General features: G+C 37.6%; 2 protein-coding genes across 3 annotated transcripts; one reads left to right on the top strand and one right to left on the bottom strand.

Annotated features, from left to right (window-relative positions):
- Nucleotides 1–96: 96 nt before the first annotated feature.
- On the bottom strand, nucleotides 97–8,163 carry spryd7b (SPRY domain containing 7b). The gene is made up of 5 exons (XM_030124534.1): nucleotides 8,021–8,163; nucleotides 6,918–7,034; nucleotides 6,355–6,521; nucleotides 4,521–4,623; nucleotides 97–1,289 (listed from the first exon to the last, which is right to left on the bottom strand). The coding sequence occupies exons 1-5, from the start codon at nucleotides 8,124–8,126 to the stop codon at nucleotides 1,192–1,194; spliced, it is 591 nt and encodes a 196-aa protein (XP_029980394.1). The 5' UTR covers nucleotides 8,127–8,163; the 3' UTR covers nucleotides 97–1,191.
- A 789-nt stretch (nucleotides 8,164–8,952) lies between these two features.
- trim13 (tripartite motif containing 13) lies at nucleotides 8,953–11,322 on the top strand. 2 transcript variants are annotated; one of them, XM_030124532.1, is made up of 2 exons: nucleotides 8,953–9,059; nucleotides 9,785–11,322. In XM_030124532.1, exons 1-2 carry the CDS (start codon nucleotides 9,027–9,029, stop codon nucleotides 10,979–10,981), a joined length of 1,230 nt encoding a protein of 409 aa, XP_029980392.1. In that variant the 5' UTR covers nucleotides 8,953–9,026; the 3' UTR covers nucleotides 10,982–11,322. The 2 variants fall into 2 exon arrangements, with proteins under 2 accessions (XP_029980392.1, XP_029980393.1); XM_030124533.1 differs by lacking the exon at nucleotides 8,953–9,059 and adding an exon at nucleotides 9,405–9,656.
- The last annotated feature ends 1,576 nt before the right edge of the window (nucleotides 11,323–12,898 follow it).

The following is a 12,898-nucleotide window of genomic DNA, read 5'->3' as shown; positions in this document are numbered from 1 at the left end:
ATTTAGAAATTGAGATTTAACATGGGTAGCAGAGGCTCACAAACACTGTTTCAATCACAACTACAAACTAAAGAAAATTATGAACAAGGACTGACATGGTTCCTCCAGACACAAAGGTTTATTAAATCAACAATATTTGGATTTGCTTGTACAGTAACATTAGTGCAAACAAAGACACGCAGTTGAAATATTTGTCACACTTCAGCAGCTGATATGCAATGCCAATACAACACAACAGATTGACATTAAGCATATGATATAATATCTCTGGACAACCAGCACCACATCTGGTAATATTCTCATATTTAGAATAAATACACCATATATGATTTCAAGACAGGCCAGTTGTTGGAAAACTAGTAGTGATTTGGAGGTCAGTATTAATACATATTTGTGTCACCCATTAAGGAAACATTCCACTTTGTTACAACATTTGTCAGCGCTGTCACCAATGGTTGACCTCATGTGAAATGTGCATTTATTTACCGGTAATTTTTAAACTCCGTACTAATTCAGAACAGAAACAGTGGCATGAATGTAAGTGAAAACATGGCAATGTCCCCACACTGTTTTATTTTTAATTAAAAACTGAAACATCAAAGTGAATTTAATATTGTTAAGTGATTAGTATTGCAGGCAAAGAAAAGAGATCATTTTGTTGTATGTCAAGCAAACATGTCACTTTTTTTATGTGAATCAAAATAAATACAAATAAATACGGGGAGGTGTCAGCATGGTGATTAAGATGTAATAGTTAAAATCAAAACTCAAAGTGTAAAGCAATTTTTAAAAAAAAGCATGGCTTCTGATCCTGATAATTTTACCATTGAAATCACACACTGTCTGGCTTCTACTGAACACAGATTGAGAATGAATGCAACAACTGAAAGTGCTTCAGTTTATACAGAGGGATTATCACTGACACAAGGTGAGGATTTTACGGTTTTCCATCATCACAAACCGATAAAGCACACCACAGCCAACCAATGACCAGAAATCCCCACTCCTTCAAGGACATGCCACTGACAATCCACAGCAGCTATAGAAAGACACAGTAACCAGTGGAGCAAAACGGAGGCATTTGAGCCACACAATGACATTATCCAATCAAGGTCAAGCTGTAGTGTCACAGAGGTTGCTATGAGATATAGAGGAGAACAACATATAAAGACTGGCTGAAGCTGAAGTGTTTCAAAAAATTTGTTGTTCAAAGAGGATCTTCTCAAATCCTTGCGGAGGCGTGTGATAGAAGTCACTAAACTGGCAGTCGAGGATGGCACTGTCGTCCACTTGAAGAGCAGAGAGAAAGACACAATGAAGCACATGATGAGACATTTTAGACATGAGAACACTCATTATTACCCCAGATTCCACTCATTCTTAAAACATTTACATGTTTTAACTATGTATTGTAACAAATGGAGAAACGTTATGACACATAAGAAACAGTTTTCTAATTTGCATGTGCATTCTTAACCGTTCTGAATTAATATTACAGCTAGTACAGGTTTTTCCTGATTCAAATAAGGCAGAGGCGGTACCATGCCTTTCCAGCAGCTCAACATTTTGATAATCTAAAAGGACATTTTAAAGCTTCTATTCTGCACTGACAAAGGAATATTTATATTTATAAAAATTACAGTGAATGTTGTTCTTTTTTTTTTCTTCTTTTTTACAGTGCCAAAATGCATACATAATCCCATAGCTGTATAAAAAAAAAAAAAAAAATTCAGGGTTCCCACTCTTTCCCTGAAATTATTTTCCAGGACTTTTCCAGGACATTTTCAGCCGCTACAGAGACAAGTTACCATGTCATACACTAAATCCATACCCCTGTCCCCCTCATTCTTTGGACGTGTTCTTTTCTACAGTTGTAACTTGCATTTACTCAGATTGTTTCTATGTTTATTACTCAGACATTTGATGTGCAGTCTATGGCTATAATTCATCTATGAAAAGTAACTATGACAAATGTATCATAGAATAATACAAACACACCCACATATTACAGTGTAGCACTTCATTAGCATGACAAACTGGAGTTATAATGTTCATTCGAGCAATTCCCAGACATTTGATCTTTTTTTCTTATTTTCCATATGCTTTCCATGACTGGAAAATTGGTCAATCAATTTCCAGGTTTACCAGGACGCATGGGAACCCTGAAAATTGTTTTACATCAAGACTCTTATCAAGAGGTGGGGGTGGTAAAAAAATTGGACAGAGGTGGCCCCCTAAGTCTCTACAGCAAGGCTAAATAAATAAATAAATAAATAAATAAATAAAAATAAAAATAAAAATAAAAATAAAAATAAAAATAAAAATAAAAATAAATAAATAAATATGTATGTATGTATGTATGTATGTATGTATGTATGTATACAGGGTGGGGAAGCAAAATTTACAATATTTTGAGGCAGGGATTGAATGACAGTGTATGACCAATTAGTTTATTGAAAGTCATGAGAATTTATTTGCCACAAGAAAATTTACATAATAGAAAACGTTTTTATTCTGTGTCCTCCTTCTTTCTCAATAACTGCCTTCACACGCTTCCTGAAACTTGTGCAAGTGTTCCTCAAATATTCGGGTGCCAACTTCTTCCATTCTTCTTTAATAGTATCTTCCAGACTTTCTTGTAATAGTTTTGCTCATAGTCATTCTCTTCTTTACATTATAAACAGTCTTTATGGACACTCCAACTATTTTTGAAATCTCCTTTGGTGTGACGAGTGCATTCAGCAAATCACACACTCTGACGTTTGCTTTCCTGATTACTCATATGGGCAAAAGTTTCTGAAAAGGTATGGATAATAGTGTTAGGTATGATTATTACATCAATATATGTTTGGTTTCAAAACAATTGACATAGTGCCTGCTGAGAAAAAACAACTAAATGTTCATTGTAAATTTTGCTTCCCCACCCTGTGTATGTATGTATGTATGTATATATGTGTGTGTGTGTGTGTGTATATATATATATATATATATATATATATATATATATATATATATATATATATATATATATATATATATGTATATATGTGTGTGTGTATATGTATATATATATATATGTGTGTGTATGTGTGTATATATATATATATATATATATAAAAATTGAAACAAATTCCGTAGAGGGCAATATGAAAAGTTATCTCAGTGTAAAGTCTTCATTAACCCATAAAGACCCAGTGCTACTTTAGTGGCAGTTCCCAAATGAAGTTTTGTCTATTTTTAACCTTTCTTAACTGATTTATCACCATTTATTCTAATATTATACTCTGTATTTTGCATTTTTAAATATAAATCAGGTATTTTCCTATGTTTAATTCACTGATTATGCAGATGTTCATAAAAGCTCAAAATAAAGTTGAGGGTTATTCTATGAAAAACAGAGAAAACTGAAGAAAACATGACTTTTTAATAAAATCTATCATTAACTGAACATAAATAAACCCAGTGTCTACATCCACTGTCATTTATCAAACCCCATGGGTTTTACTGGTGAATCAATGTTGTAGAAGATGACTGTGTTTCCACGGTAACTATGGAGCCTCGGAACATCCACATGGTTCATATCTGATGACCATGAAAAGATGAAAAACTGTATTTTACACCAATTATTTACATATATTGGTAAACTTAGTGGATCAACAGGTATTAAACAGTTTACATCAGTAGATGGTTTTGGTCAACGGTGGATGTTTTGGTCTTCATGGGTTAAATGTCTAGTGGAGAGCTATATGCTGTTGAATATTTACATGTTTCCTGTAAAAACAAAAATTTAGGGTGGCTGGTCCCCTCCCACAATGCCCAGTCTACTGGTCAACACCACCCATGGATGCTTCCACATTGGAAGGTTTTCAGCAGGGGCAACTATTTGTAATGTACTTCATCAAATGCAAAATTTATAAAGACCCTGAGTGCAGGATGAATCATTATATTTTTAGTGTTGTCCATGAAACAAATTCTAATAAAGACACGAGTCTGGTTTTGACCAGCTCTAGATGTTAAGTGTCATGAGATAACTTTTGTTATGATTTGGTGCTATATAAATAAATTTGACTGAGTGATTAATATGCATAAGAATACCTACAAAAATCACTGTTGTGTCATAGTTCTCATGAATCTTAAGTTCAATTTAGGTTCAGTCTGCATCGTAAGTCAATAAAACATCACATTTGTTTCCATGCAAACATTAACAATACTGAAATCAAGGACTGGATTTAATGGTTTGGCTTTGGAAAGAACACACTGATCTAATTTGTCGTTGGCTGTAAAACCACATCTTTGCACATAAATAGACCGTGTTCTTTAATCAGGTACAACTGCAGTGGTTCATGTGAAAATGTATAAATACAGCCCTCTAGTGGAATAAAAAGGTAGTTGATATATATACGGTCAAATGGATTGAGGCACCCAATGTTTATATTATCATCAAGGGAAAAAATCATTTATTCTGACACTTAAAAAATATGTTTAACTCAACAGCATACTAAATTAATAAATAACCTTACCATAAACAACAGGGTATACAGTGCCTCGGATCCCTGAGGCAGGACAATGCATGTTCTTTCCATTCAGGTATAAATTCAGCTCCACATGGTCATATGTGATGCCCTAAGAAATATAGGAAAAAAATTAATTATTATAAGTGAATATGTAGGTTTTGCATTAATTACAACATAGCTGTAAGCATAAGCTGTCTGTTCAAAAACAGTTCTGGTCCAAAAATGAAAAAGTGCAGAAAAAAAAACTTGTGCTGGAGATAATTATAAAAAAACAGTTTGTTTTTAACACTTGGTGTCTTTTGTTTTCCTCCCCTGAGACTCAGCTTTCTTGTACTTTACCGTGAAAGCCTGAATTTTCCTTTACCCTTGCTTGAGTACACTTAAGAGACTCTGTAAATGCACTATATTCGTCACCTGCTTTCAGCTGCAGTGCCAATTAATCAAATTAAAGTATTACAAAATACTAATTATTATTATTATTATTATTAATTTTATGTCCTATTAATTTGGAATAGTCTCCACAAGGCCTATGTTAAACTTAAACTTTTAGCGTAAACTCTGTCAACCGTGTGTACCAACCGGTCAACAATATAATATAATTTTCAAGGAAACATAAATTAACCTAAATCTCAACAAAGGCATTCATGCCATTCTCCCCTTCAACAGAACTGTACATTGTCAAAAATTTTGCCAGAAATTTTAACTTGGCTGCACCCTGAGTCCATTCATTTCAATTTATCATCTGTGTTGATTATCAATAAATGTCATAAAATGTCATCATCCGGAGCCATGATCAACCAATAATGGAAGACAAAGAAAAAAAAAAACAAAAAACACAATAATGTCAGGCTGTCCATGCCATTTAAAAAGGTCCAGTGTGTGTATGCTGATTTTTGGAACAGGGAACACTGAACAGACAGAGAAGTACTGGGTAAAAATTACTAAATACACATCACTACTTTTTTTTCCAATTTGTTGTATTTTTTATGCTGCTTCAAATTTGTATGTTTGAGTTGAAAAAAAAAAGTAATACTTGTATTTCCCTTGAAAATCATCCAGTGGACTCAAATCACAATATTTTCTCCAATTCCACAAAAAATAGCTTTGAGATTTTTTTTCCACCGGATCCCTCACAATTTTTGGTTTTCAACTGACCACAAGTTGTGGATGGCAACTGATCATATTTTTCTATCAGTTACAAGCAAGAAGGTGACATGAAAACACTACAGACTTCTGCCTGGTCAGAGAGTGAATAATCATTAACAGTATGTCAACTTTGTGTCACAGGGAGCGAAACAAATTCACTTTTCCTAAACAGTTCAACTACAGTCTACTCACTGCATTATACTTCTTTACATTTCAAACTGAAATGTGTCACTTTGCAGTGGCAAACAGTCGATTGCAAATATTTAAGCAAACTGCCTATTATTTTGCATAATAGTAATAACTACCTCTATTCAACTGATGAAGCCAATGGAAAAATGTTATTCTTCATTAGTGTCAGTTTCCATCATTTCATATTTGAATAGTGCTTTTTTAATGACATGTCATTGCATCCTCTTCATATGAAGCTGCTTTTACATCACTAATTTCTTTCTTTCTTCAAGAAGAGGATTTGTATATTAAGGTTATTATTTCTGTCAAATCTGTTCTAATATTTGTTTACAAAGCATGAGACAAACAGAAACTACATTTTTATGTCCATTTCAATGTTCAACGCCCATATGAGTGTTTGATTTGATTTAAAATTAACTGACAAAACCAGTGGGTATTAAATTTAAATAGATGATAACGTCATTGTACCAAAATTCAAAATATTGTTAAATAAAGCTGAACTTACCACAATGTCACCTTCCTGAGGAAGGCTGTTTGCTGGTAGTCGATTCTTCTCCTCATTATTGTGGTACACAGACCCATCATGCCTCAGAACAAGGCTGTTTGTGTCTCTGCCCAAAGGCACTTGATTAAGATTCACTTTCTGTGTGGCCACACCAATTCCCCACACACCTAGACAAACACAAAAGGCTGAGTATACTACAAAACCATTTTTCTCTTCAGGACAAGCCTACTGCTGTCATAAATATGAAGGACTAATATACTTGTCAGCATTAGAACATTTCTTAAGCCTTTATCAGATGAGGATAGTGCAATAAGTGCATTGAATATCCACTCTAAAGGGTATTTATCTATGGAATAGAGTGACTTTCTTGTGTTTTCTTGTAAGTGAAAATAATTGTATATCGACCATGCAGTCATGAGGTGGTACAGCTGCTAAAAATGACAGCATACTGTATCATAATCAATAATCCTTAAATATGCACCAGAAAATGGCCATTTGGCAGAGATGAAAGGCAGGAAAGGCACGTCAGGAGAACAATCATGAAGTGACTTCTGAGGGCTTACCAGTAGACTGGATCTTAAACTCAAAATAACTCTTGTTCTGATGCAAAGGAGCGTTGGCAAGGCAGCCTCCAGTGCCACATATCCTCCGGCCACTCTTTACAATGACAACATCTGTGCCTGCAAAGGAAGTGCAGTGTATTAAGAATAAGTGAAAGGACGGCACATTTAGCAGTACAAATATAGAAAAGACACTCAAAATGGAAACTTCAAACTATTAGCTATGGTTATAGTTATCCTAAGGTAATGTCATCATAATCAAATGTGTCTGTTGATGGGCCATTTAATTGGATCATACAGAAACTACAGTATCTATTTTCAAGAAATTTGTTGGAAGAGTAGGTCATGGGACCCCTTAAGTCTTGGAAATGATCAATAAAAGAAAGAAATTTGCTGTCAGATAGTATATACTAAATCTCTGCATAGATATGTGGATTGTGATTTTGCACAATATGATGTATGACTGAATTTTCAAGTAGCAGAGGTCTGTGCTCTACCAAGTTCCCTTCTACAGTAGTTGTTCAAAACATTAAAACTGTGTATAGATCAATAAAGCATCCATCATAATTCCCTGATACTGATTCTGTGTTCAAAAACTAAGCAAATCCTGATTATTTTGGATAAGAGAATGCATGCCGATTTTGTTTATTGAATGACTAGAGCAATTACTGAATTCCAAGATTGTTGGTTGATGGTTATTTTTCTGTCAAGTGAATGTTTATTTCCCTGAACCAAATGTCGTTAGTGGCTTTTGCTTCTTCAGTCCTGCTCATTAAATGAGATTACGCTATCAGATTACACGTCAGAGAGAAAAATGTGGGGAATATTTGTTTTGACACGGTCACTTGAGGACTGGTTGTACTGTTATTGTTGACCTGAAATCAAGATTAAAAGCATTTAGCAAAATCAACCCGCAGGAAATTAAGGGAAGCGTATACAGGACATAGAAATGTTAAGCTAAGACAAAAAGCAGAGGCTATATGTATCTTACAACCAAACGGGCAGTTAGCAATTAGCTACTGCGGAAGTAGCATCTCGACCTTTTCACGAACAGTAAACAATGCAAATGTGGACTGTTATGTGCCTAAAAAAACAAACTAACTCACCCATGTGATGAGTATCTAACTGAACAGTAGGCATTTCTTTGAGGGGAATATGCCCCGATCCGCCATCTCCGCAACAGCCTAGACAACACGTAAACATCGCAGCCATTCTAGCACGACACTAAACATCCGGAAACGAGCGCGTGGTGTCAACCCAAAGAGAGCAGACATTAAAGTGACAGGTCCGCACTCGCGCGACAGCGACACCCAGCGGCCGAGGTCGGCACTGCATAAGCCCCTGCTCCCCCACTGTATCCAATCACAGTGGCTAAGATAGGCAGTTGCTCCTGATGGCATGGAAACAAGGGAAGAAAATCAAGGTCAAAAATTTTACACGTGACTAAGTAACTATTGGATATCGGTGTTACATAACCACAAATGAATAAGAAGTGGATTTTGAGGGGAAACACAAGATTTGGCAACGAGAACATGATTTGGTCATACAAAATCCATAACAGGCATTGGTAGGCTGAAGCACAGACTTACACCAATGTGCTATACTCTGTGGCTTATTCCCTTTATAGGCTCAGATAGGTGAGAAAAACAATGCTGAAGTTGATATTTTTATTCTAGCACGAGCTCAAGCTTCAGCCTCCACTTGCATCTTGTATTGCGTTAACGCCACACAAATGAATATATAACCAAGTAAGAAAACAACAGACTTAAGTGGGGCAGTATAAACCTATGATGCCAAACTGGGACTAAAACCTAGTTGACAGTTTTTCACGCTGTAATGTTTTGCATAGCAACAGCCCCTCCCCCATCCAGCTGGAAGGGATCCTCTGCAAGTTTACAACACGGATAAAAACGTAAACAACACTAAAGCTCCACGCGAGGCTGTCAAAAACACTCACAATACAAGCAGATCTATAAGTGATGACACGCTATCGCATGCACTCATTTCTGTTTGCACGAATAGTGACGGATCAGTGTTTGGAAATGTACTGTGTGCCAACGAAAGGGTTAATTTTTACCCGGAAAGGGCGAAGTCTGCACAGCAACAAGCGCCATGATTGCGTTGCACTGTGCGTCTCAGCAGCTGGTGAGTGAATCTTTTGGTCCAGTAGTTGCATGTTACTATGCGCTTGCAAAATCTGTCACATCCCTCTGTCAGTACCTTGCCAACAGGAGGATCACTAACGCGAAGTCCGTTTGTCTGTAATTTGTCTTTTTGGACTTATTAGACGTCGGGAATTTTGGGGGGTGAACTCTGCTAACCACCGTGACGCTATTCCTGTAGAAAAACTGGGACAAAATCGTTTGCTGTTAAGAGTCTGCGTCAGTAAAGTTAGTAACGGTATTGATTTATAACAGCCTGCTTTTGCATCGAGGTTTTTTAATTAACTGCAACCCCCCCACCACACACACACACACACACACACACACACACTGGGCGCAGAAAAACCTCCAAACGCACCATGTTACTCTCCGGGGCGCACTCAGATGTCTGTGCCAACCCTTTACCACTCACCCTTTTCCGTGGGTACAGCGATGCAAGCCAGTTTGACTTTCAGGATGGGAATACTTGAGACGCAGCAGGGACTCGGCTGCAAAACCTGTATCCTTTGCGATGCTTCATTTTTGGGGTTTTAATTAGTTGCCTTCGCTGCCTTATGGAGCAGTGTCTCTCTGCATGTGGGTGCGTATGATGTAGCCTGTCTTTTTTGTTTTGGTTTGGTTTTTTTTATTAAGTGACCATTTATTTGGGGGGTGGTTTTGCTTTTTGAATGAAACACCGATATGACGCCTTGGATAATGTGTTCACAGGACACCATGGAGCAGCTGGAAGAGGAACTTACGTGCCCGATCTGCTGCTGTCTCTTCGAGGACCCACGGGTGTTATTGTGCTCGCACAGCTTTTGCAAGAAATGCCTGGAGGGACTGTTGGAGGGAAACCGAGGTCCGGCTTTCAGAACACCTCTCAAATGCCCCACATGCCGCAAAGAGACCCCTCACAACGGCGCAAACAGTCTGCAAATAAACTACTCTCTACGTCAAATAGTGGAGAAGTACAGCAAGATCCGGGTTTCACCCAAGATGAGTGTTTGTAAACAACACAGCGGTCAGCCTCTCAACATATTTTGCGCCACGGACTTAAAACTCATTTGTGGGTTTTGCGCAACTACAGATGATCACAGAGGGCACAGGTTCTGCTCCTTAGAGGATGCGTATGAACGGGAGAAGGAGGCGTTTGAAGAGCTGCTGCACGGAGTGGAGAGCTGGCAGAGCGCAGATATCCTGTCCTGCCTGGAAACACTACAAACCAGTAAGAAAAAAGCGCTCCAGTCGGTGTCCAAAGACGCAGAGAAGGTAACAGATTATTTCGACAAACTCATCAGCAGCATCGATTGTAAAAAGAATGAGATTCTGTCTGATTTCGAAACGCTGAAGCTGGTGGTGATGCAGGCGTACGACCCGGAGATCACCAAACTGAGCGCAGCTTTGGAGGAGCAGAGACAGGCTCTGGGCATGGCGCAGTCCGTCAGGAGCATCACAGACCCCCTGTGTTTCCTGCAGCAGATGCAGGAATTTCGGGAGAAGCTCAAGTTCCTCCGGGAGACTCCGATGCCTTCTCGGAAAGACCTGGATGCCGGTCCGCTTGTGCGTAATTTCGACGTTAAAAAGTGGGACTCGCTGAGGCTTAAAGAAGTCGACAAGATCTCCGTCCCTCATGAAAGTGTCTCCTACCGTGCGGGGAGCTCACGGGTGGCAGCGCACAGATGGATCGCTTTATTTATGAGCTTGTTTCTGGCAGCGGTCCTCCTGCTGCCGACACACAGTCCTGCGTCCGTGCCCCTCCAGATCCAACCGCTCATCACTACAGTTTCCACGCACCTTGCAAACACTGGTCTGTCTCTGCGGGAAATAGCTGAAATGTACAGGAGTTTAATATATGCATGTCGGGAGTGTATCCACAACCTAACAGAGTCCACTGTCAATTTTATTGTGAGCTGTTTTAATTAGGAAACACTTACAGCTTTGATTATAAATGATCAGGCAAATCTGTGAGCACATGTACACATGAAACACTTGTTTATAATGGCACTACATGCGTTTTCTTTCTTTCTTTCTTTCTTTTTTTTTGAGGGGGGGTGACAAGCTTCATTGTTGATGAAGCCAAAGAATCTAATAGGGAAAAAAAGAAAAAAAAAAATCCTGATCCATATATGTTGTACTCTACATTTACTTGACACTATTTTCCACGAATGTACAATCAATTTTCTCTTATTTTATATCATGGCATGACAATTTTATACTTGTCCAAGATTGACATACCAAATAAAACTTCTAAATCTAAGTCACTACCACAATGCTTGTTCTTATTTACTACGTTAGACCAAAACAGACAACTTCTCAGATACACAGTGGATGAAATAAACAGCTGTATAGTCCTAGACGTATACAGTACAGCCGTGTAATCCCTTGGCCTCTTCCGATCAGAGCGCTTCGGCTCCACAGTGATGCTGCACCCTCTTCAAGGTTACACACGTTGCATAACAGGGCCTGTGCTAAACACAGCTTTGATATTACGAGGTTTGATGTATTCCCTCCATCAGTTATAATAATAATAATTTCAAAACTCGCTTCAGAGGGGCTGGTGAGGCGTGCTGCCGACCAATTTTTCTTTCTACGCAAGATTTATTTGCGGACATTCATGTGACTCATTCGTTGCATGATTTGTCCGGCCTATTAAGTCAAGCATCTGCAGCCTCTTCTATTAAAATACAATCTTTTTTTTTCTCCTGCTGTCTAAAACCTGACTAGTCATTTAAAATCAGCATGCATTTGTATCAGCACACGGGTTGTTAATTGCTTTAAATTGAGTGAATTTATACTGGATTGTGGCCAAACTTCATCTCAAAATAGGTCAAAGCAAACGGACAAATTGTGTTTGTTGCGCAGATCACTTGTCGATTTATTTACTGTACTGACAAGAAATGTATTTATTTTTTAGTTAAAATAAATAAGTGTTAAGATCAGACTACAGGATGAACCCATGATGTCAGCACTAACCATAATTCAGGATTTGCGTCATGACCCGCATGTACATGTATATATAGACTACTGTTGCCAGGCAAAAATATAGGGTGGAAATAAAAATAACACTCTGCATTAATATTTTACATGGATCAGCACGCAAATTTAAACATGGCATGAAATTGTAAGGAAAAGGTAAATTTATGACAAACGACTGTTTTTCCTGTAGGTTGTGAGTGTGGATGTAAATATGATCATATGGACAGGTCGCTCGATCACCACAGAGTAAAAGCAGACATTTTATTGGGTGTAATAAAAATAAAATTTGATCTTCTTTAGTAGCCAAGATGTCTAAATAACCAGATAATAAAACATGGCCTATATCACATCACTGAAATGCTTCCACTTGTCTTTTACACCCTGTTTACGCATTTCACTGCGGCCTCAGACTACATTTTTTCAGTTCCCATTTACAGTAAGAATTACCTTGAATGCTTATCTTTATTTAATAATAATAATAATAAAAAAGAGGTCAGTGTTCAATTATCTTGTAAATAAAGATCAAACAAATGCTGGTGGTGACCGTGCGTAAACACATTCCTCTCCAACTGGACTTGAATATGGACACAGACGAAAGCAGGTGTTTATATGTTTATGGAGTAAAAGTCAATGCAGCAAAAAGAGGATTAACATGATAATTTCAGGCCGCACATACAAGACAGACGCTTCCTTCCTCATTTTGTTGCGTTGTGTGCGGACTCAGCTGTAATTCTTTACAGAAATAGGTCGTTTCCATTTTGCACCAAAAATTGAATGACGGCATGTAAAGTAAAATCATCCACTTATTTGAAAACTATCAACAAACAAGTTTTGTCGATGCTGTATATTTTCAATTTATATAAA

Source organism: Sphaeramia orbicularis, chromosome 21 (assembly GCF_902148855.1).
Source record: "Sphaeramia orbicularis chromosome 21, fSphaOr1.1, whole genome shotgun sequence".
NCBI classification, from domain to species: Eukaryota; Metazoa; Chordata; class Actinopteri; order Kurtiformes; family Apogonidae; genus Sphaeramia; species Sphaeramia orbicularis.
The sequence above is the reverse complement of the archived record's forward strand: the minus strand, read 5'-3'. Positions and strand labels throughout refer to the sequence as shown.

Excerpts from the sequence above, each read along its gene's own strand:
- spryd7b (XM_030124534.1), bottom strand. The coding sequence starts at position 8,126 with ATGGCTGCGATGTTTACGTGTTGTCTAGGCTGTTGCGGAGATGGCGGA. Across the intron at positions 7,035-8,020 it reads GTTAGATACTCATCACATGG|GCACAGATGTTGTCATTGTA; the intron begins GTGAGTTAGTTT and ends CTTCCTTTGCAG. Across the intron at positions 1,290-4,520 it reads TGTATACCCTGTTGTTTATG|TGGACGACAGTGCCATCCTC; the intron begins GTAAGGTTATTT and ends CTGCTCTTCAAG.
- trim13 (XM_030124532.1), top strand. The coding sequence starts at position 9,027 with ATGATTGCGTTGCACTGTGCGTCTCAGCAGCTG. Across the intron at positions 9,060-9,784 it reads ACTGTGCGTCTCAGCAGCTG|GACACCATGGAGCAGCTGGA; the intron begins GTGAGTGAATCT and ends ATGTGTTCACAG.